This window comes from Sprattus sprattus, assembly GCF_963457725.1.
Source record: "Sprattus sprattus genome assembly, chromosome: 18".
Taxonomy (NCBI): Eukaryota; Metazoa; Chordata; class Actinopteri; order Clupeiformes; family Clupeidae; genus Sprattus; species Sprattus sprattus.
Genome location: NC_137916.1, coordinates 21,318,485 through 21,343,829, shown reverse-complemented (window position 1 = coordinate 21,343,829; position 25,345 = coordinate 21,318,485). Strand labels below are relative to the sequence as shown.

Below are 25,345 nucleotides of genomic sequence, written 5' to 3'. Positions count from 1 at the left end.
ATCCAAAACATCCTGTAGGTAAGACAAACTTAGTACTGGGCAGGGCAGCCATCTCAGTATGCGCCTACAACACCTTTTTCACCAAACCGGAACACTGCCACTCAACACATCAGTAATTCTCCTCCTACAGGCTAACTGTCTACTTGCAGCCATCAAAAATTAGCTTTTTATCTGCCCCTCCAAGTCGCGCATAAACAATTGTGTTCGGTCTGGAGAAAACTTGTGTAGGCTATATAACGAGGTGCTAGCCCCCTGTTGAGGCGAAATGTTGTCTGTAGGAACTTACCTGCAAGCATAGTCTAAATTCTCTACGAATTACACTCTCGAAATCATCTAGTAGAGACTCGATGTAGCCTAGGCTACATAGTAGTCGTATAGCATGCACTCCGCTGTGCATTAGACATAACAAGAATTGATTTATTACGAATATAAAATACACCTACATCTTCAGGGCCTTGAAGTGAGGAATGTCATTGAAGACAATTCACTAACTATGGCAACAAAGATGACCAGCCCTGAGAGTAAAGATGGGAGGAATGAGGAGAGAGGCGCATCATCTCCACACCCACAACCTGAAGATCCAAAGCAGATATCACCACAGCCCAAAGACATGGTAAGTCACAACGTTGATGCATGTACAACAATGTTATGACCTGTTGAAGAACCGCTTGTTTTCCTCAAACATTTATACCCAGGATGAAAGAGTTCCTACACTGTAGCAAATGTTACACACGTAGCACAGGTGTTCCCCAAAACATTGTTCAATGAATGCAATCACATGGCAAGCTCATTAAACCACTCAAGATTCTAAAGATTAGTATTAGACCAAACATAAATTGATTACAATATTAAGGTAAGAGAATATCTAAACAGTCTCTTGCCTCATGAAATAATGTAAAATCTTACATTAGATCAATCTGCTTTTATCAGTGTAATGTAAAAAGAACACAACAAGAAACACAAGACCTTTTCATTTGTGACAGAGGAGGAGAGGAGACAATCAGAAACATTGGTGGTAGTGTAAGAACTGTAATACCCATAATGCTTTGCAGGTGATGTTGGATATATATGTAAGAAAGTGGGAAAAGAGGGCATTCGTTGTGGCTGGAGTTTGAGTAAACAGTCTTCTCAGTTCGAACTCGTGTGTCCGTGATTATTAATAATTCTCCTACACCCAGAACCTATTCCCGAAGAGATTAAGGTTTACACTGGTGGCAGCGGTGTTCTTCACGTTCGAGTTTCGTCTGAAGTTTTCTCCAGCACCGCAAAAACTGACTACCGCTGCTAGCTGTGAAGTGTGAGTTGAATTAGTTGCTACGTTAGTATTAGCTGCTAGGGCGCACCTTTACGTTTGCTAGTTGGTGTTAAGTGAGTTTAGTCTAGATTTGAATAATGTCAGTAGAGGCCAATGGAGCTGCCGCCGCCACCACCGCTGCCGCACGAGTCCCTCAGAAGGCTCGGGACGTCCTTCTGCCCCCGCCCTTTCGGAATGATGGAAGTGAGTCTTTCCAGTTGTGGGCCAGACGTTACGAGGTAATTCAGGAGGCGCGCTACAGAGACACTGGTGTGAATCTGGATGCAGTAATGGCGGCAGAGTTGCCCACTAGATTACCGCCTGACAGGGGCGGACTGGGACAAAAAATCGGCCCGGGCATTTTGAACCAGACCGGCCCACTACATTCGATAACACACCTTTTCAGTCTTTTTGGTCTCTCGAATGTATACACCAACCAGGCTTTTAGCTAGCAGGGTGTCTGCCCTATAGTCTACTAAAAATAAGAAGAAATGGGACGCCCTACTTTTAGGCAGGACGGCCATAAGACGCCCTATTTTTCTCCCGTTTTACCTGTTAACTTCGCTGAATGTGATCAAAATTCACCGTTTCAGTCGCTTCAGTGCTTAGCGAAGTCTAGAATCATACATATGCCCTGCCAATTAGAAAATAGCATTGCTGTATTCCCGCTACAACAACGTTACATCATGATTCCAACGAAACATTGATTCACGGGCTCGCAGAAGCTACAGAAGACAGCTGTCTCACCGCACGTCACTGAACCTACTACTTTATTCAGTTCAACAAGAGTTTGTGTGTTTAGGTGGTGGTCTTAATTAATCTAAATTCAATACAATACAATATACATCATACACTTTAAAGCTTTGTTCAGAATACGGAGGTCTAAGATTGGTCGATATTTTCAGTCCTTTTTTGGAACCAGAAAATAGCGACTGAAGAACCCCCTGTTCTCGTCTCCGAGAGGTAGCCTACAGACTGTATTGCTCTCTTTCCTAGAAGGGAGTCTATTTCCTCCTGTAGGAAACGCGCTTGATGAGGTGGCACTAACGTTTGAACCACGCCCCTGAGCTATCATAATGGTATCTAGACAAATTGGCATATTTTCGGAATACCAGGGTTTGGGAATACTGGGCTTTCGGAACATTGACATGGCACCGCGAACCAATAGGCTAACGGGCTAGCCCACTACTCAAACACACAACAAAGAGTGTAGGCTAACGGCTGGCTGTTTCAGAGTAGAGTAGGCTGAGGGCTAGCAACAGCTACAGACTTGTCTTGTATTTACAATGCAAACGAACTTGGCCATAGAACATAGGTCCTAAGTCAAACATATTTTAGAGACGTTTTAATTCATGATCAGTAAGTAAGTTTACCGTATTGTATCTCCCTGGCTGTCGCCACCAGCATCGCTGTCATCCACGGGAGCTGATGATGGCCCTGCCGTGGCAAACATTTCCGATATTTTGGCACATTTGGCAGCGTTGGCTTGAAGAGCAAGCCTCTTCTTATCTCCGCACCCCCTTTTTGCTTTCTCTCCATTTTGGACTGGAGGATTCTAACGAAACGTGTGTTTCTGTGCACCGATCAAGCTAAAGGTAGAAGGTGTTTGGTGATATGATTGGACGAGCCCTAAAGAAGACAGCCAATGGGTCGCAGACTAGCGTGCGCGTGTCAAGCATGTAAAGGCCATGGGCCACGCTGAGTTTGTTTACCGTCCTAATGCATTATGTAGGCAGGTCCAAATCAAAAGGGGTTGGTGTTGGGTCAGCCCAGGGGATGTGATTGGGCCAGCCCAGTGTCAATAGGGCCGCTCATGAACTACTTTCGTGGGCCAGCCGGTCAAACCACTAGGCTATATGGGGAAAAAAATTAAAAATTAAAATTCGGGACTATCGGCCCACATTGCACTTCGGCCCACCGGGAAAACGCCCGGTGTGCCCGGCGGCCAGTCCGTCCCTGCCGCCTGACCTTTTCATTGTCTGGGATAATATGCCCTCTGCAACACGACGTTCGTTTGCAGCAACAAAGAGGGAGTTGCAAGATACTTTTGGCAGAACGGACATAATTGCGTCCATCCAGGCTTTTACTAACGCACGTAGTAGGAAGCCCAATGAGGCCATGGAAGTGTTGATGTGTGTAGACTAGTGAAAGAGGCTTTTCCAGACTTTGAACCAAATGCTACAGAATATATGAAACTCACACGTTTTCTGGCAGGGCTAGATCAGGAACTTCAAATTAAGTGTCATGAGAGAGGAGTGAAAACATTCAAACAGGCTTTTGATATTGCCAATCAAGCAGAGCGTGCCCGGCAGGCTGCCAAACTTATGCCACCAACTACCCCTCATTCAAACAACTACGGTGCCACAACCCTGTCAGTCAACACGATATCAGACAGTACTGCACCTCTTCATAAAGTTGTTCAAGATTTCACAGACACAGTCAGACACTTAAGCAAAGACCTATCTGACCTAAAACTGACACTTAATGCCCAAACCATGACATCACGCCACAATACCTACTCACCAAACCGTCATCAGAGGTCCCCTTCCCCACGTGGCAGAGACCAAGGATACTCCCCGGGAGCACAGAGATATGCTCGCAGTTTTTCACCTACCAGTCACAGGGGTCGCAGTCATCTGTCTCCTGAGACGTACCAAAATTCTTCTGCACGCCAGAGTATGGACAATCGCAGACAGGACTACTACAGACGTGACCGAGACAGACCACACTCTCCACACAGGGGGGAGATGTCTAGAGATTACCACCACTACAAATTCTCACCTGATCGTCACCTAAACTACTCAAATGAGGACATGCCACGACCTCACTATGGCGGACCAAGTGGAAACATCAGAAACCGCCGCTACAGCCCAAGTCCAGTACGCAAGCGTGTCTCTTTCCAAGATGACAGGGGTGGTTATCAACATGACCACCATGACCATGGATGTCAGGATGAATATCGGCAGGGAAACTTCAACTAGCTGATGCAGTGGGGCATTCACCAGCTAGCCTTCAACAACTTTGTTTTATCCAAATCGGTAACAGGGCAACATTTGGATACACTTGGCGCTGTGAACATTGCACTACGACTAGGCTCACTAAATTTACAGCATGAAGTCCAAGTTATTAGGAATGTTAGTCAGACTATTATACTTGGCTGGGACTTTTTGCAACAACATTTTGCTGTGCTAGATTTAGGCAGAGGTTTGTGTCACCTTCACAATCAAGATCTTCCTCTGCTGAGCACCACAGAAATGACACCAGAAAGCTGCTCAGCCCGTATTACTGAATGCACCACCATACCTCCACACTGTGCATTGTTCAGTGAAGCTGATGCCTGTTGCTGCTCATCTCTGTACACCTACGGGATATAATGGTCTCTTGGAGCCATACCACACAGACCTGGACGGGGTTGCAGTAGCACGCACACTTGCAAGAGCTGACAATGGTTTTGCTGTTGTGCGTGTCATGAACCCTACAAACACCCCCATTGTGCTACAACCAGGTATGCAGCTAGGGCAGTTCACCCCTATAACGGACGATGAAATCAGTACAGCTGCTCCCACAGTTTGTCAGGTATCAGCCTCCCCACCAACATCTCCGCAGTCTTTACCATTTGACGTGAAGTGTGGCAGTCTTACAGATTCTTAGTTTTCTGAACTTAAATCTATGTTACTGTCATACACTGATGTGTTCAGCAAGACTCCAAATGACTTTGGAAGAACTCATTTAGTCAAACACAAAATCAATACAACCTCAGACTCACCAATCAAAAAGCGTGCCTACCGCACCTCTCCACACATGCGGTCTGTGATCCAGTCACAAGTGGAAGACATGCTGGCACAAGACATAATCGAAGTGAGTCATAGCCCATGGGCTGCGCCAGTGGTTATGGTGCGGAAAAAAGATGGAAATTGGCGTTTCTGTATCGATTACAGGGCACTAAATTCAGTCACTGTCAAAGACGCGCACCCTTTGCCCAGAACCGATGACACACTAGATGCACTGGGTGGCTCTGCTGTGTTCAGCACCATGGACTTGTCATCAGGCTATTGGCAGGTCCAACTTGACGAACAAGACCAAGAAAAAACGGCGTTTACTACTGGACGCTCTCTCTATCACTTCAAAGTCATGCCAATGGGATTAGTCAATTCACCCCCATCCTTTCAACATCTTATGCAGCTTGTACTACAGGGACTGTCTTGGAAAACATGCTTAGTGTACCTTGACGATATAATTGTGTACAGTAAGACCTTCTCTGCTCATCTGCTGCATTTGAAGGAGGTGTTTGAATGTCACAGAGCTGCAAACCTTAAATTGAAACCGTCGAAGTGTGACTTTTTGCAATCTCAGGTGACATTCTTAGGACATGTTGTATCTGCTTCAGGTGTGCAACCAGACCCAAAGAATATTGACAAGGTGAGGGATTGGCCAACACCTCAGAATCCTACTGAGGTTAGGGCATTCTTGGGACTCTGTTCTTATTACAGACGTTTTATACATCAGTTTGCCAAGAATTCACAATCTCTACATGCCCTTACTCAGAAAGAAAAAAACGTTTTCATGGACTGATGTGGAACAAGCAGCATTTGACACTCTTCGCCATGCCCTCACACATACCCCCATTCTGGCATATCCAGATTTCTCTAAAGTATTCTTACTTTTTACTGATGCCTCTAACATCTCTATTGGATGTGTGCTCTCACAACTGAATGATAGCAGCAGGGAACATGTCATTGCCTATGGTAGCCATACCCTCACATCAACTGAGAGACGATGGTCTACGTTTGATCGGGAACTGTGGGCCGTTGTGTGGTCCATACGCCATTTCCGCCAGTACCTCACGGGTCATCCATTCCGAATCATTACAGACCACAAACCTCTCCTAGGATTGAGAAAGATGGCCTTGGATGGTGATCCGACTGGGCGCAGGGCGAGATGGGCACTGGAAATCGACCCATATAACTGGACAATCGAACACAAACACTGCAATGCTGACACTGCAATGCTGACTCCCTATCACGGCGTCCATGTAGGACCGAAGACAGTATGCCAATAAGGGGAGACCGTATCTGTGAATTCTGTGTCGGTTCAACCACAGAGTGTCAGTTCTACGACTGCGCCACCAGAACGTGCTGCATTGACTTTGTCAGTACAGCCTGTTGCGGCTGACCCTGTGCCCAGTGACCCACTCTGTTATGACATAGACAGAAACACTCTTCAGGATGCCCAAAAGGAAGATCCTATCCTGAAAACCGTCAGTGAATGCCACTAGACCCTTTTCACATCTGAAGGGCGAGCGGTCTGAGCTGCGCCACTACTGGAGAGAGTTTCCCAGACTTGTCATTGTGGATTCCATATTGTGTCGTAGGGTTCGGCCCCCACCAGGTGACCCTGTATGTCAAGTGGTGGTCCCAAATAGGTTGAAGAATGAAGTTTTTAAGATGTTACAAGATGGACATTCACTATTGGGACATTTTGGCAGTAAAAGAACACTACAGATTGCAATGGCTCGGTGTTATTGGCCCCATATGAGCACCGACATCACCCAGTGGTGTCTCCAGTGTACTGCTTGTGAGGCACGCAGGCCAGCGATTCCACATCAGCAGGCCCCAATGCAAAACATAGTGACAAGTAGGCCTTTTGAGAAAATTGCTGCTGGCTTCACTGAACTGCCACTCAGTCATAAAGGTAACCGTTACATACTAGTTGTGATGGATTACTTTACAAAATACATGGATTTGTATGCACTTCCTAACCAAACAGCAACAACAGTCGCAAAATGTTTGTTTGAGGACTACATCAGTAGACATGGGGTACCACGCAGTCTGCACACAGATCAAGGACGCCAGTTTGATTCGGATTTGGTCAAAGAGTTATGCAGACACCTTGGAAGACACGGACAACAGCCTACCATCCTATGTCAGATGGTATGGTAGAGCGAGCCAACCGCTCTATTAAAGACCTGTTAGTCAAGTTCCTCTACACCAAAGGGGGTGAATGGGATGATCATCTACGCCAGGTTGAGTTTGCATATAATACAAGTGTACAATCATCAACTAATCATACGCCTTTCTTTCTGACTCATGGTAGAGAAGCTCGCTTGCCGGCAGACATCATCCTTGGGGACTTGCCAATGGCTACAAATGCTACACCTGGAACCCCTGGTGAATATGCCACGGCTGTGAGACACAGACTTTATTCTGCATTTAACATGGTAGCAGACAACATAGCTCTGGCAGGTGCTAAACAGAAGCATTACTATGACCGCCACATGAGGCACAATGCTTATGAAACAGGCGACCTTGTGTGGGTCAATCTTCCTGCACTTGCCAGGCAGAAGTTATCTCCCAGATGGACTGGACCGTTCAAAGTACTGCAACGCATTGACTCATCCTCAGGGGAAATTGGAGTGGATTACAACATACAAGACCAACTGGACCCGAGGGCAAAGCCTAAGGTGGTTCACTATAATCGCCTAAAGCCCTACCGTTCACCATGGACTTGTAACTTGCCCACCACTACTCCTGAGCACAAGCAGGCTGAGCCCAATCAGAGTGTTGGCTCCCAGCTCACGGCACTATCAGCTTCGCGGCCTTATGTCTATCGGAGCTGTGAGCTTGGGGCAAATGAGCCTCCAACAATGGACAATGCCCCAGACCCTGTGGCAAACACACCTGCCATTGAAGCACACACCCCTCAGGAACGGAGAACCGGATTAGGTCGCTAAGTGCGCCCTCCCCAACGTTTTAGAGATGACACTTAAGGAATTTCACAACCGTTTTGTATGTTCACATATAATATAGGCCTACAACATGTATTTTGTTCAGTTATACAGTTGAGTTTGCCTAATAACCTGATTAGATTTCTGTAAGAGTTTTATTTGTTTTATCTGTATTTGTCTTAAAGTGAACTGACTAACTGTCTGGACAAAGTGGAAGTACCAGTAGATTAGGATGGTTATAGGTACACTGTGGTAGGGTCCAGCATGGATAGCGAAGATATATGGCAGAAAACAGTATAACTGCATTTATGTGGGATGTTTTTTTTTGTGTGTGTGTGTTTTTCCCCACAGGCTCCACTTGTTACTCTTATATCAGTAATGTTAAGAATTAATGTAGATCAGTTAAAACGAGGACGTTTTATTTTCGGAAGGGGGAAGTAGTGTAAGAACTGTAATACCCATAATGCTTTGCAGGTGATGTTGGATATATATGTAAGAAAGTGGGAAAAGAGGGCATTCGTTGTGGCTGGAGTTTGAGTAAACAGTCTTCTCAGTTCGAACTCGTGTGTCCGTGATTATTAATAATTCTACTACACCCAGAACCTATTCCCGAAGAGATTAAGGTTTACAGTAGTAATTATATACATGGCGGGCAAAGGCTGGCACAGAGTATGGGGTAGAAAAATTGCATGGCATTTAGTGATTGAGGTGGGTAGGTGTAGGCCGAGGGTTTCTGCAAAAAGCATCTCACAGTGGATATGGTTTAATATATGCCAAGCCTAGCCTAGTTCACAACGGCTACAGACACCCGCACACGATAACTAGCATATCAGGTAACAGTTCACCCTCACTTAGAAAGAAGTATGTGAACATGATTCCACGTCAATGTTGAATATTGGGGTTCTTCTGACTAAATGGAAAAACAGTTCTTTATCACAAATTTGTATTTGCCAATGCTGGAAAAAAGAGAAACTTTGGATATTTTAACTCTAACAAGTTTCTGTTTTTCCAAACTTGCGGTTTATTTACCATGTGTCTGGTTCACACTTGACACAAACACAAACTGGAGATTTTTATGTTTGTGGCAGAACTCCGGATGGGAATGTTGAATAAAGGGAGTCCAACACTAATTTATTCAAGATTTTTCCCCATTATTCTTATCTTCTAAATAAAAATAGAAATACACAGTTTGTTACCCCAATAGTCAGTGCTCAATCGTATTTTCAACTCCTGCAACGTCAAAGTTCAATTTGCTTGAAGGACTATTTTTCTCAGTGAAAGCCAAGAAATTAATTCATATGACACAATGGGCCCTATCTTGCCGATCAGAAACGCAAGTAGGACGGCGCCAAGCGCAAGTAGCTGTGTGGGCGGCTCTATGGCGCAGTTGCTATTTTAACGGCGGAAAAAACACACTTGCGTCCAGCGCAAGTGTCAAAAGGGTTGGTCCAAAGGAGGTTACTCAGCCATAGGTGTGGTTTGGGCGTAATATGCAATAAACCAATCGGAGCGTCATTTCACATTCCCTTTAAGAGCGAGAAGCGCATAGTCCATAGCGGCTTGTTATTTTGATGGCGGAATTACCTGGTGGAAGACCGGAGAAGTTCACAGCCGAGGAGACCGACGTGAGATTTACACCAATTTTTTGGCAAGCCATATATAATTACAAGGAAAATAAAGGATTTACCACTTGAGGAAATCATTGTGAAATCCATATCCAAGATATTTTAAAAATAAGCATACATGTAGCCTACACATTGACCCAAATGATTCAGGTTAATTGAAGCTGCGTGACATTTGATTTATTGTATGGCTTTGTAAAAAGCCGGGAGATAGATATATATGGGGATGCGAGAAACCCTCCAAAAGTAAGCAAAGTCAAGCAAGCATGTCAAGATATTGCCGTGATTGTTTCTGCAACGGGGCACCCGAAAACGTTGCCGAAAACGCTATAATGACGTCCGGAGACGTGGGACATCCAAGCTGGAAGGTAACACACGTTCTCGTGCCTTCACGGGAGGTGGATCTGCCTCAACCCAGGATCTGACGGCAGCAGAGGACATCGCCACTTCTACCCTCACGCCTGAGAGCGTGCAGGGATTTGGGGGCATGGAAATCGGCACCCAAGCCAGTGCACCAGCTGACCAAACCCAAGGTACATAAATAAAGTCCACATACACAGAGATGAGTTTACAAGATTTATAATAATACTGGCATTAAATAAATGCAACAAAGCCATACAATAAATCAAATGTCACGCAGCTTCAATTAACCTGAATCATTTGGGTCAATTGTGTACGCTAGATGTATGCCTAGTTTTTAAATGTCTTGGATACGGATATCACAATGATTTACTCATGTGGTAAATACTTTATTTTCCTTGTAATTATATATGGCTTGCCAAACAATTGGTGTAAATCTCTCGTGAAGACGACAGAAGTAAAGTGTAGCCTACAGGTCCTATACTGTGCGGGCAAGCACATGCGCCCTTAAAATAGCGTTCTGAATACGCGTTACAGACTTTAGACATTGCGCCTCACATTAGACCAGCTTTTTTTTGGTCAATGGCGCACGGCGCACGGCGTTGTTTTGAAAACTGCAAAATACCACTTGCGCCAGAGAAACGCCTTCTCTGTTCCGCCCCCGCCCATGTCGACGCAAGTTCATTTCGAAGCGGACCTCTGGAGGGAAAATCGCGCTGTGCGCCGGGTGCAAGATAGGAATGATACTTGCGTCGGTGACAATGTCACTTGCGCTGGGTGCAAGATAGGGCCCAATGTGTGAAGTTTCTTTTTAAGTGTCTTGGCAAGTAGCCGTATATTAAGGGGAATAATGTAAGTATTGTCAGCTGTTTGGCATTCAGAGGTCGGTAGGTGGAATTGACAGACCGTGAGCCTCAAAAACTGCAGTCTCGTCCTTCAAATGCAAATCTGCTACATAAAACTGGCATTTCAAACCATCACCTTACACCTAATATATTGTCATATTACTCACTCATTAAGTACAGTTGTTCTGTTATGTGCAGTCAACGGTCATATTGGTTATAGGCTGCCCCCTAGCGGACACTATTGACAGTGTCCTCTCCATTTCATGGGGACTGCCATTTGATTTCTTTGCAAAATAAAAGGAGTTTTTTCCCATTTCAGCTCATAATTCCTCACCTGTCAAAGTCTGATCTTTTCAGTTAAAATACAAGCTGGAGAACCTAAATCAGCAACTCTGACTTACCATTATCAAACCTGAGTCGGACGTCATTCTCAAAGTTTGAACTACATATGAGAGTTGATTGAGAGCCTGAGGGCACACCTAGCCCTAACTAAGACCAGTCTCAGTGTTTAAAATCACCTCAAGAGATCTTTTTTGTATGTTATACATATTTATTTTTTATTTTATATGTATTTTCAAAATGTGTATGGGGGTGATTCTATAATTTAGGGTACATTCCATGTCCACTAATGTTAATGATGATTATTCTATAAAATATCTTCAAACACAATACATTTTATACATTAACTTACTCCATGTAATAACATCATGCAATTTTTGTTTTGCATTTTATGCATTGTTTTGCTAAAAATGTGTCTTAAAGTGCATAAATTCACTAATTCTGCCATGTCCGATTTCCAGTTAGACAAGTTGATGTGTCAAAAATATTGAGTAAAAACCATTAAAATAAAAAAAACTTGTTATAATTAAATTGAGAAGTGTTAATACTAAAGGAAATTATTATTTTAAAAAACTGACTTTATTATTTAAATACTTTAAATAAGTTATTTGTGTATGTCCACAAAAAGCCTGTCAACTAAGTTACTACGTATATTTCCCGCTGTAACTCAAAAATGGGTTGTCCTTAAACCATTTAACCTGCATCATGTGATGTCATTTTCCTCTGTGGTGGCAATTTTAAACACACCATGTTGAATCTCCTCTAATTTTTTTAAATATTTGATGTAAGACAGCATCGTACCCATGAGTATATTAATTGAGCATCAACTATGTTCGGTACAGTGCTGTGGCTCAGAGTTTTTGATCATAAAAATGAAATGATAGTTGAAATTCTAACATGAAGGAGTTTAAGAAAATTACATGTGGTCTTGTAGCCTGTGTCCACCATTTTAGTTATTGGATGAAATAGGGAAATTGTCAACTAAGTGACCCGTCAACTAAGTTACACCTAGTAAGTAAGTAGTACTAAGTAACTTAGTTGACGGGTCACTTAGTTTACAATTTCCATTTTCTGAATGTCATCAGACATTATCACCTAATAATTGTCATTAACAGTCTACATTTTTCAACACACATTATAAACCTGGTTTAACCTTCTCACTGAACAGATATTTAAGTATTATTTCATTTTTTTAAAACATTTCTACTGGTGAAACTGGTGTAACTTAGTTGACAGTCTGAGAGGTAAAAGCATAATTTAAGTTAAAATATATAAAAAACAGTTCATGTAAGCTTTGCAACCAACATATATGTGTCACTGACAGGTTTAACTAACTCTGGGCTTTGTTTGTTTATTTGAGGAAGAATAAGGTCCATACACTTTTTTTCACCATGAAATGTACCCTAAATTATAGAATCACCCATGGGCTTATCGCTTGGTGTGGTACATTCCTGATATTTGAAAAAAAAGTATATGCATTTCAAGCTTTTTTGAGGATTTTATTTATTGTTGTGTTGTGTTTTGGCCCCTGTTCCAACTACAGGTTTGCAGTCTGGCTTTGTCACCCTACCCGGCCTAACTCGCCATGAGAAACAGTCCCAGGACTCCTACGGAACATTATCCCCGGACTTCCTTCGTGGGTCTCTCCTGGACAATGGCAGCCTGACACGGTCAGACTCCCTGAGCTCCTTCACCGTCGACCTGGGGCCCTCTCTGATGAGTGAGGTCCTGGGTATGATTGACAATCCCAACAATAGCCTTTCCACCAATCACCACTGGTGCAAAGGCGACGAAGACGGTGAGCTGGACGAGGATCACAGCTCTGTGTTTGAATCGGTCACAGAGAGCCCCGTCAGGTACCCTGCCAGCGTCAGTGCAGAGGACTCGCCCTACAACAGCAGGGGGCGCTCTTGCAGCCCTGAGTGGGGTTCAGAGACGCATAACGGGGATGATAGCAATGTGTCTGCAAGGGACACTCCAGACGCCTCCATGTGGTCTCCAGCACGGGAGGAGCCAGGGATCGAAGCGGGGCAGTTTCGGCGTGCCGTGAACGTCCTGGCTCGTCACTATGGAGGCGGCAGCCTGGTGAAAGGGAGGCGGTGTAGCAGCGTGGAGACCAACGGCTCTCCTGTGCTCAGCCACAGGGAAGAAACGTGTACCTACCCAGATGATGAAGAAGAGATTAAAATGTAAACATTAAACAGACCTAAACATGTTGTAGTCAGGTAGAACACAAACGCCAGTGCAACTCTTAGCACCTGGGACCAAAAGATTGGAGTGAAATATTCCCGAAGACGTTTTCATCAACACTTTGTTTTTCAGATGTAGTCCAAGTCTCAGTAAGGTCCTGCACTAATGCTTGTCCATGAAATAAGAGGTCATTAAAACGCAGCAAAGTATGGAGTATTGCACTCCCCTCGTATGCATGGTTTCTTAAAAGGATAAAATATGGCACGATATGAGGAATCAGGAAAGTGGCCTGAGGACAGTAGGTTGCCTAACCAAATTCAACATTGTTGAGAAGATGCTCTGGCTATAATCATGCATAAAACAACACATTGGCATTGAGAACACAATGCAAAATAAACATTTGCTTTGACAACTGAAAATGAAACCAGATGAAAGAAGGACATCTATGTTGTCACACGTACACTATGTTCACAACAAAACACAGGCCTTTCAGTGCTGTAGGTAGGAAGGCCAACTGTATAAAACACAAGGAAAGGAGCAGCATAAGTGTCCCTGTAGTATTAACTTACCAGTCCACCAGTGACTCATGGATGACAGTGAGGTGAGGGTTATCTGCCTTACAGTGGTATATGGGGGAGAGGGTCACCTGGAATAAGGAAAAGCACATCTGTACTTTCTTCCCTTTTATACAGTGTACATCATATATTGTTGTATATATCTATATTGTTACCTTATCACCATGTCAACATTTGGACACGTCTTGGAGATGTTTCTCTAATAACAGGATGTGATGCTGGGATTGTTTTCCTGAGACACAAACTGTAACTCAGAGACAGATGTAAAGCTTCTAAGATGTCAGAGTTACCAAAACCACCAAGGGCTGGTCCCAGTCCTGGAGTAAACATGATTGAGGGGTTTTGATATAAGGAAAATGAAGAACCTCACCCTGTAAGTGCAAAGGTCTGCAAGAACTAAAACTAAAACCATTGACCAGATGAGTGCTACAGTGAATTAGAAAAATATTTGACTGACATGCTCTCTAATCTGTCACAATTCAAACCATACCATGACTGACTTATTATTATTTATTTTTTAATCCAAATATAAACAATAACAACACATAACATATGTTTGTAACATAAAAAACAACTTAAACATGACACTTTTGTGTACTGACACAGTTTTATATACTTAAAAACAGCCAAGAATGCTGTTTATTTTATGCTGGCTGAAGTGTGACATTTTTAAACACCCATAGAAGTAATGGTAACCATATTCCTCACACTGGCCAAATAAAACAAACATTTTAACAAAAGAAAATGTCTTTCATTCTTTCTGTGTATTGACCGAATAAGATCTCTACTGCTCTCTACTTTTAAATATTTCCTCCCTTCCTCTGTTGTTCCTTTTGCCATGGCAACAAAAAAATGCAGATTAATTGTTTTTTTTTAGCAATATAACAGATTAGAACCATAACAAATACTCAAATCGCACTGTACTGACATGTATAGACTTTAGGCGTTTTGTCATAAAATCTTCACCACTTAAAGGTAAGGCAAAAAAACTCTGATCTCCATCAGTGAAGGAGTCAATTGGACTTTACCAATCCTGATAAGTCAGCTGTTGTATTTTCGCTTGAGGAAAATAAGGACACTATTGAGCAAACGGTCATAGTTATGTAGTTAATTTCTCAATATCCAGAGGGCTTACATACATCTCAGGGGATCTCTCTCATATGGAGTACCCCTATGGAGAATGTGACAACAGCTTATTGTGCTGTTGTTGGTGTTTACAAGACAAGTCTGGTGGCTGTTAGCTACATAGCATGCTAGTTTGAGAGGGAAAACTATAATATTTCTTTAACTAAGCAAAAGCAGCTGGGGTTGAAACTCCAGGGAGCACCCTAGCCCAGCGGTTCCCAAACTGGGGGTCGCGACCCCCCGGGGGGTCGCGGAGCACCGTCAGGGGGGTCACGGAGAGATGGGCCAGCTGCATATAAAAAAAAAAAAAATTAAAAAAAAAAAAAAAAAATACGAATAATTATATATACGAATAATATAATTATATGAAACATTATATTAAAATACTGGCGTCAGAATAGGCTTTTAATGCACAGCCACTTTGCAGAGAGAAATCCACCTTTGAAAAGAACCCCCTGTAGCCCCACCCTTTGATTCTATATTTGTCGGTTGGTCCCGCCATCGAACGTCAGTGTGATAATCGGATTCAGTTTTCCTCAGCGACGACCATTATTCTCGTTGATTTCACAATGGAGAAATTTCTCGCACTCGGCCCAAAAAGAAAGGCTGCTGCTGCTGCTGCTGCTGCAACGACGCCACCTGCCGGCATATCATCGAGGACACCGACCCTAGCCAAGACAAGGAGGTTTGACGATGCTTTCGTGGGACTGGGGTTTACCAGTGTGATGGTGGGAGCTGAGGAGCGGCCGCAGTGCCTTCTCTGCCTGAAGGTGCTAGCGGTCGAAAGTTTAAAACCCAACAAACTAAAGCGCCACTTGGAGACAACACACCCTGAACATAAAAATAAGCCGATTGATTTTTTTAGAGAAGAGCTTTTAAAAGTTCGGGCACAGCGTAGGTCTTTCACAAAATTAGCATCTACAACTGCCAATGCACAGTTCGCCTCCTATAAAATGAGCTACCTGTTAGCACAGGCAAAGAAGCCTCACACAGATGGCGAGGAGGTGATCCTGCCCGCCGTGATTGAGATAGTTAGAATCATGGGAGACGAGGCAACAGTGAACAAATTAGGCCTGAAATCAATTCCTCTGTCAAACAACACCGTCGGCAGGCGTATACACGACATGGCTGAGGACATTGAAGAACAGCTGACTGACCGAGTTCGTGCTAGCACTTGGTTTGCGCTGCAGGTAGACGAAGCTACTGACAGCAACAAGGACTGTTTATTGATCACGTACATACGTTTCATCGATTCGGGGGACATGAGAGAGGATCTTCTCTTCTGCAAAGAGCTGAAAACAAGAGCCACTGCTAACGAACTTTTCCGAATGATTGACACTTACATACGAGGGGCAAATTTGAAATGGGAGTGTTGTGTTGGAGTGTGCACAGATGGGGCTCAGGCTATGGCTGGGAAGCGCAGTGGACTGCAAGCGCTCATCAAAGGTGCGTCCCCCAACGTACAATGGACTCACTGTATGATTCACCGTGAAGCGCTTGCATCAAAACAGCTGAGTCCAGACCTGAATGCTGTCATGACCGACGTAATTGCGACGGTCAATTACATCAAGACGCGCCCGGTGAAAGCCAGACTTTTCGCAGCGCTGTGCGGAGAGATGGGCTCCAAGCACACGGCCGTCCTGTTCCACAGTGATGCGCGATGGCTTTCGCGTGGGAAGGTGTTAAGCCGGGTGTTTGAGTTGAGAGAGGAAATTCGCGTTTTTTTCGAGGAGGAGGGCCATGCCCTTGCGACTAGATACAATGACGAACACTTTCTGTTGGCACTTGCATATCTTAGCGATGTTTTTCAGAAATTGAACGAGTTGAATCTCCAGATGCAAGGACCCAGCACCCACATCCCTCAACTTGCTGCTAAAATGCAGTCCTTTTCGAAGAAACTGGAACTGTGGGGGCAGAGACTGGAGGAGGGACACACAGACTCGTTTCAGAACTTACATGCCTTTCTGGAAACTACAGGTTGTCAGAACTCCATTTTGTAGGGCCTAGCCTAACATCATGAGTGAAATAACTAAGGAAAATGTGCCTTCTATAAGCAGATGTAGGGCCACAGTGCAGATGACATTTTAAACTCAGTTGTTAATCTTACTTGTTGGCTATTTGGCATACCACCATCCAGGACAAATAACCATGGGTTTCATGCCTTCCTTCTGACACCTGCCGATCTGATGGGGAGGAAAACCGCCAGGGAACAGGCCAGGTTTTTTATATGCCCCCTCTGAAGGATAGCCCCACATTTCAATGTAATATTTTTGTATTATGCATTAGCTTATAGGATGTCATTAATGGCCTATCACTGTCAGCTCTGTTCCAAAGGCTCTTTGGTCATTCAGATTGGCCATGGATAATTCTCAAGTTTACATTACACATACCAAGTTATATTAAGTTGGCTATACAGTCTGGGTGGTGTTCTGCTGAGCCAACCTCCAAATGTAACAATTATGTCATTCTGCTACTGGCTGTATGAAGCCTGAACAGCTACCCCGACAAAACTGGAGAAGTCTGAAGTTGTTTGTTTTAAAGGAAACCTTAGTAATAAGCTGGGTGATCAGGGTTTAAACCTGCTGGGCCCGTTTAATAGACACTTTCAGTCTGAGTTTAGTGTACCCCATTACCACTGCCAAGTCTTTAGATCAGAATGAGCGGCAGGGTTACACATTCATTCTTTATTGATGTCCATATCCATCCAGGATTGTTCCATTAAAACCTTTTTTTTTTACTCTTGACACTTGACACTTGAATCTTTTGACCTGCTGACCACTACCTTACTGTTTACAAAGACTGGACTCCGCTCATGCTCAGTAGCAGAGGTTTCAAGGAATATATAATATATATAATAGTCTCCCTCTACAGTAGCCTTTAGTAGCCTTTCATTTGAGCCCAAATTTGTTTTGGTATGTCTTTCTTTTGTGCATTAAAAAAGAAAAAGAGAGAACTGTCCACAAATTCAAAACAATCTCAGCTCTACACAGTGGTGAAGTGGTCCCTGGAGAAGTGGGTATACTCTTATTTTTTTTTAAGCAGCCCATACAACACAGGATAAACACCCTGTTTTGAGAAGTGAGCATACACAATGCTGACTGAAAAATAAGTGGGTATACTCTGTATACCTGTGTATACCCTGGACTACACCACTGGCTCTACACCTGTCTGTGTAGAGCACCTTGGTCTGTGTAGAGCACCTTTGTCTGTGTAGAGCACAATTAATGTGAGTTTACAGGGCTAGACTATTATTGAGGCTCCAGTTGCTTATCAGTAGTACTGAGTGTCTGGGTTCTGCACCATGATGGCACAGGGTTCAAACAGGAGCAACTATTTCAGTGGTGATACACTCACTGTCATTTTCAAGAAAAGATTGTATGCCGGGGACATTCCTAGGTAATAAACTCTGTAGTTCAATGTGCCTGCTAAACATAGATGCATCTCACACTTAAGGCCCTTGCATGCTTCTAAAGGGAGCATGAATTGCTAGGTGCTTACGCGTTGCGTTGGAGGTGTTGCCAAGCAATTCACACCCAGAACAATAGGCTTGCGTAAAATGGCGCAAGTCTAGAAAAAGGGGCCGACGCACGCAAGACGTGAAAAGTCGCGCAAGGGGCACGCAAGGGGCTTGCGCGGCCTCTTGCGCTTGCGCTTGCGCTTACGCTTACGTAACCGAGCATAAATCAGCCTTTACTCTACTTTCCTTACATTCATTGACAATTTACACTGACTAGGCTACAAAACTTACTAGCTATTGTCGTCAGCTGTTCTGATTTGATTGTGTACACTGGATCACAGCTATGTGACAGGGATCAACTAAAGATTCAGATTCAAAATCAGAATCAGAATTCTTTTTATTGGCAAAGTATATTTTCACATACAAAAAAATGACTTGGTGTGGTTGGTGCATAGGACATAAAACAACAATGCATTTACCGAAAAAAGGATAACTAGTCTGACACTGTTCTTGAAAATAGATTTATACTCAACCATAGTAAATAAGAATAACTTCCTAATCACAGTGAGATTTCACCTCATAATATTTATTCAGGAATGTTGCAATCCCACATTAAGTAAATAAGTAAGTCAATAGATTGCTAATAATAATTACACGATAATTGTTGCATGTTGATGGAAGACGGACAACATCAACAGCTCAATGAATGAAAGCATTTGAGATATGCAGCTGAAAAATCAATCAGAAATACATTGCTTTATTTATAAAGGGAATCTCACTGAATGCCAAGTTGTCATTCAAACTACCCTGTATTCAGAGGTTATGATTGAAGTGCAATACAAATACGTAGATCAAATAAATGCAAGAACTACAGAATGGATAAAACAAAAAACAGCTCATATTTACAAATGTAATACACTCCAAAAAAATAAACAGCATAGTAAAGAAAAGACAGAAAGTGGATAGGGATCATATATAGATAAAGCATGTGAAATACTCTTTTAACAAATCCTCACTTTTGAACCTTATTTGATGTCAATAGCTTCCAACTATAACATGTATTTAAACTTTATTATTATTATTATCATAGTAGTTTAACCATAAGAATGAATAGCAGATTTACCAAGTTCTGTGGAAATCCACTGAATTTCAAAAGTAAGCCAACTCTTATGAAAGCTCTTGTTTGTCTGAGGGTAGTTGGAGAGTTGGAGTTTAATAACCTTGTAATAAAAGATACTGATGTATAAATCTAAGTCCTCATATAAGTGACATGTTTACATCTAAGTACCCATGTCCAGGCTCTCCTTGGCTTGCTCTTTCGTGCACTTGCTCCACTCCTTAGGAATTTCTCCTCGTCCTTGGAATTTTTTTTTGTAGTATTTTTCCAAGTCATCTTTAAATCGACACATGAACCACTTCCAATAAGGTAGTTCAGAATTGTCAGGAGTGATGGACCAGCTGTCATATTTTCGCCCAGCCCTTTTATATTCTTTGTAAGGAATTGACTCTTCACTCTCATGTGATGGATAAAACACACCATTACTTGCTACAGCAGTTGTGCAGAAATCTACGCAAAGGTTTGTTGTACCTCTGAAATGCCATCCATTTAATCCACTTGTGCGATGGAAAGGGACACTGTGATTACCGTCATGATCTTCCAGGGTGTTGGTACAGATTGCTTTACAGAAAGGACATTGGACCCAGCAACACTTACAGAAATGTTCAATCAAAATTTCATCGGGTCTTCTCCAAAACTGCTCAGCTGGAAGGAGAGACAGTTGGCTGAACCGTTTTCCGAGTTGTTGCAAAATTTCGTCTAGACCTTTACATATTACCTCTTGAAGAAAATCAAAATCAGTGATCTCAGAGGCATCAACACAGGACCTTTCGACAAATTTCAGCTCGTCTTTTAGTTCATCAGAAAAATGACTCAGCCACATGTTGACATTCCCACGATTTTTCTTGACTTCCTCTGTTGCTGTTTGTGCTGCAACACTTGCACATTTGGTCTTTTGTTTGAGGTTTCCTTGAATTATTGAAAGAAGTTTGGGACTTTTTGCCGCCGCCATATACTTCTTCACCTGCTCTGTTATGAAACTCTTGAAGTGTTCCTTTGGATTGTGAATGTAGTTCATGAACTTGTTAAAATTCTCCTCCTCTGCTAAAGAGAGGAGAATGTGTCTTTCCAGGTTCAGCCTATTCCCATTTAATGCAGGAAAATTAGACTGCATTTCAGATGCTAAATCAATAGCAGTTTGGTCATACACAGCCTGCCTGATGGACAGCTCCAGTTTGCTGCATATGAAGTTTCCAAGCACTGCACATGATTGTGCCCCTTGACAAAAACCCTTAAAAACCATGTAGTACTGATCTCTCTGTTCCCCCAGGTAGGTTAAGGCATCATTAGCTTTTTGGAATTGTTTATGAAGTTCCGAAAATTGTTTGCGTGTAACATCACACACAAACAGTAAAAGATCTACTGTGAACATCTTTTTGAAGGCAAAACCTTTCTGCATCATCTTTTGCTCATACTCACTCACACTGTGCCTGACTGAATCTGCTATCTCTTGAATGTAATACTTATTGTAGCCTAATGTCAGATCTGAGTATTTTGCAATGATTTCTTCAGCTTGCCGATGGATGTTTTGAGTTAGGTATTTTACAGATTCTTGATGCTGATATGTAAAATCAAGTGTCTCTTTTGGCTTGAACAAACCTGTCAGTGTTTCAATGACAGTTGTGCAAGTATTTCTGACCTTGGTTAGCAGATTTGGATTGTTGTTTGCTTGTTTTGCCTCTTGACATGCAGGCTCTATGGGCATTAAATATCTGGAATAGTCACCCCTGCAGGTAATGACTTTATAGTCAGCCTGTTCAAACCGATCATTCAAAACACTTTCCTCATGGCCCTCGCTCAGGATGCTCATAACATCCTCCAAAATGTTGCAGTCTTTCACACGAGGTACATCTGATGTTAATTCCCGGAGCCAGCCTTCCCACATTTCATTAAATTCTTTCTTAAGAGCTTCTTCACTTTTTTCCAGCTGTTTAAGACTCAAGGCAAGGTCTTTGCTCTTTTTGAAGAGAGTATTTTCATACTCTGCCTTCCTTTCATCCACCTTCTTCCGAGTCTTCTTTTGCTGAATGAGATCATTCAACTTTTTTTGTGTCTCTTTCACAAGGTCACTGTGAACATCACAGATTTTGGATTCAAACCTCCCTCTCCATTGTACCAGCATTTCCTTGTCTGTGTGTTCATCAAAATATTGTGCCATTTTTTTCTTAACCTCCTCATATGTGGTCCTCATCTCTGCCAAAATAAATCTTTCCTCTATAGTGTTTAGGATGTCATTCTCAATTCTGTTGTGCAGTTTGTTTTCAATGTGTAACATTGCTTTTCTGAGGCTCCAGGTCCAATTGACAAATTCTGTCTCCAGCTTTCTGTAGACGGCAATCTCCAATGTGTTTTTGAAACTGAAAACAAAGTTCTCATTCAACAAGGCATTCCACAGATCAGAGATGCTTGTCTTAAATTCAGAGAGCTTCATACCTTTTGATTCTGAGGCTTTGCTGAGAATGGTTTTCTTCAGATCTTGAACATTTTCACTGTAGCATGGATTTGGAGGGGCCATGGGTGGACTGCCCTCCCAGAGTTGAGCAAAATACTTCACATCTTTCTGTATGTCAAAAGTAATGACGTCACTAAAACACTTCGCATCACAGTCCTCCTCTTTGGCTGCTAACTTGGTCATCTCATCTAGTTTGTCTTGCAGGCGTCTCTTTCCCTCCAAGTTTTTTTCTCTTGCAGTGATGTCCCCAACATTCTGATGAACAAATACACAACTGGGAGACAGTCTCACTTTTTTCATCCTAAGGAAAGCCTGCACAGCTATTTGAAGGATGTCTTGCATTTCAGCAGGATTCTCCCCAAATATATTGATCAGGGTCATGTTTCCTAGGCCCATGACAAATGTGGCCAATTCATTGTCATGGTGGATAGTTGCCTTCCCAGCAAGCTCTAGGGCTCGTAGTCCTTCAGTGTCAACAACAAGAATGTAGTCAAACTGTGCCTTGATCTCCCCAGTCACACTAACTAGCTGCATGAATGCCCCTCTGGTACACCGTCTAGCGCTTACAGCAAACTCGAGTCCAAACATTGCATTCAGCATTGTGGATTTCCCGGTGCTCTGAATGCCCAGAATGGACAAGACAAAGATTCTCTTGTTTCCAACCTTCTTTATGACTTCATCCAACACAGCCCTTATCCAAATCAATGGAACATGAGCAGCATCACCATCCATCAGCTCTAATGGATGCCCTGATATCATGAGTTCTGCTGCCATTGCCGGGAGCGTTGTCTGATTCCAACCACCACTCTTCACTGACATATCAGCTTCATATATCTGCCCCATCTCTCGCAGGATGTGTTCCAGTCCAAAGGTTGCTGCATTCAATTGGTCAGATATGTTCTCCAACTCGGCCTGTTCTTTCTTCAGCTGCTCAGATTTGTCATGTTTCTTCTTTAGATCCAAAACTTTAGTCCATTTTTCATCATATTGATGATGGAGTTTCACTAGTTCATCAGATGTGCAGCTGTCCATGAGGATGCTGGTCCATTTAAAAAAATACCTTCTACTGAGGGATGGGAGTGAGTCCACGGCGTCCAAAAACAACTTCATGAGCTCGCTGCAGCCTGCCTTTTGTTGCCTGGATCGTATTTCTCCCATGTCCTTTTTTATCTGACTCTTTTGTTTCTCCAGGTTTCCATGTAGGCGAAAAAGGTCTTTGTTTTTTTGGCACCAGTCATGCCATTGTTTTCCTTGACATGGCAGAAAAGTTTCTTTGACTGCTGAGTTTCCCTCTAGCAAATCCTTAATCTGCAGTGCAACTCCTTTACCCTTTGTGCAATCTCCATCATTCTCATCCACTTTGACTCCCTGCTGTTTCAGATTTTCAAGGCTAAACTTTCTCAGAGACAAACTCTCATTGATTGCCTTTTTCAATTCTTGAACTATATCTGACTGATTCCTGTCTCTTAATCCCATTTTGAATTTGCCTTTACCCACTTCTTCTAGTGGGGAGTCGTCCTCGGTGAGAAGACAGATCAGAGGTGTAGGGGAGCTTAAGAGCTCTTTCACAATTGACATGCTTGTGCCAGTCTTACTGCTGGGTAAGAAAGCTACATTAACTGAAGCCATTTCTGACGAAACAGTCTGTTGCATCCTACAGGTCTCTCCATCACCATGGAGATTACAGATGGCAACGCATTCAGGAAAGTGATCCGTGTCCTTACCAGACGGACAGTACCAGGCAATCTCCACTACACCGTCCATCAGCAGGCGGGTTCTGCTACTGCCTGGGCAGTTCCTGTGGAAGAATGTGCTGTGTCGTTCATTGATGAGAGAGTTTAAGAGCTGAGACTTGGATGTGGACACAGGTCCAAGCCTGAAAACAGAAACCATTGGCGTTTCAACTCCATACATTGGCTCATTATGGGTGGTCACTGTGCCTGAAGCATCAGTTGACTTCCAGCTTTTCCAGACTTGACGGAACGCCCACAGAGGGAATTCAATCTCTGTGGTAAAAGGGTTTGGCACAAGTAGAGGCAGAGCATACTGACACATTGAGAGTTTGGTCAGTAGGGACTGCCTGAGGAATGGGTCAGCACAGTGAAACACTGCCATCTGAACGTCCATTGGATGAATCCGAGGTTGCTCTTTTACCCCTTCATCGCCAATATTTTTTTTGTCAAAGAAAGTAGCAAAGAGATCCCTATTTTGATTTTGTCTATATTCATCCTTTTTCTGACACAATTCGTTATTTTCCTCTTTGATGGGAATATACCTAGCCCTGTAGTTTGTCATAAAAAGCAGATTAAGAAAAGTTTGTGCTATTTCTCCCTCTACCTTTGGACCCTGAGGCTGACATGAGCATCCGTCTATTTTAAGAACATCCGAAGTTGACAGTTGGTCACAGTTTCTGAGGTTCAATCTGTTAAACAGTTCTTTTACTTCCCGTTGATTGTTTATTGCTTCTTCTTTTTTCTTGGATGGATCCTCGGCTGTTTCCGAACTGTGTTCTTCTTCCTGTAACATCAGTAACAACCCCATTACAATTGATCTATCAATGGGAATATATATTCCCTATTTCACCTTATATCCACAGTGATGTCAACCAGATAGGTGTCAACCAACCAGGATAAAGGTGAGAGGTGTTAGGTATCTGTTTAAATATATTGGCGCGAGTGTATCTGGCCGCTCTTTTCCTGGAAATTCATCTCTTTATTGTGGCTTAATTACTACAGTAAATCTGTTGGAAAAACACGTCCTGGGTTTGAGTATCTGATTGTGAAAATAGTAAAAGACTTAAAAATAGATGCTAGGATAGTTCATAGTCAAGTTATATGGCATGAGACCTAGCACACACCTCTTGCACCCCCTACATCAGGGGCGGACTGGGGGGGAAAAGTGGCCTGGCAGCTGTGGCGTAACTTTTTTTCATGTTTGTAACTGCCGCCACGCCCCCTCCCCCTGGGCACATTTTCTTGAAACTGTGAAATTGTCAGGGTGGCTCACTTAGCGTCACCACCACGCCCCCTCCCCGCGTGCATATTCTAGCTTCAGACTATTTCGATTGACGTGAATATATTGGACCAGCCCAAACCCCGCCGTCACACCGGGGATTTCCCCAGTATCCCCGATGGCCAGTCTGCCCCTGCCCTACATAGCATCCAGTAAAATACACTCTTGTAGGACTCCACAACACCCCTTACTTTATCATTATGGAATACTGAATGTGACTGAGTGTGAATGAC

General features: G+C 43.1%; 2 protein-coding genes across 2 annotated transcripts; one reads left to right on the top strand and one right to left on the bottom strand.

Moving 5' to 3' along the window:
* Positions 1-15,643: 15,643 nt before the first annotated feature.
* Positions 15,644-17,074, top strand: LOC308379164 (zinc finger BED domain-containing protein 5-like; the record flags this gene model as incomplete). Its single annotated transcript, XM_080856220.1, has 1 exon — positions 15,644-17,074. The coding sequence occupies one exon, from the start codon at positions 15,644-15,646 to the stop codon at positions 17,072-17,074; it is 1,431 nt and encodes a 476-aa protein (XP_080712346.1).
* Positions 17,075-19,811: 2,737 nt separating this feature from the next.
* LOC308379163 (interferon-induced very large GTPase 1-like) lies at positions 19,812-24,626 on the bottom strand (the record flags this gene model as incomplete). The annotated part of the gene is made up of 1 exon (XM_080856219.1): positions 19,812-24,626. The coding sequence occupies one exon, from the start codon at positions 24,624-24,626 to the stop codon at positions 19,812-19,814; it is 4,815 nt and encodes a 1,604-aa protein (XP_080712345.1).
* Between the last annotated feature and the right edge of the window lie 719 nt (positions 24,627-25,345).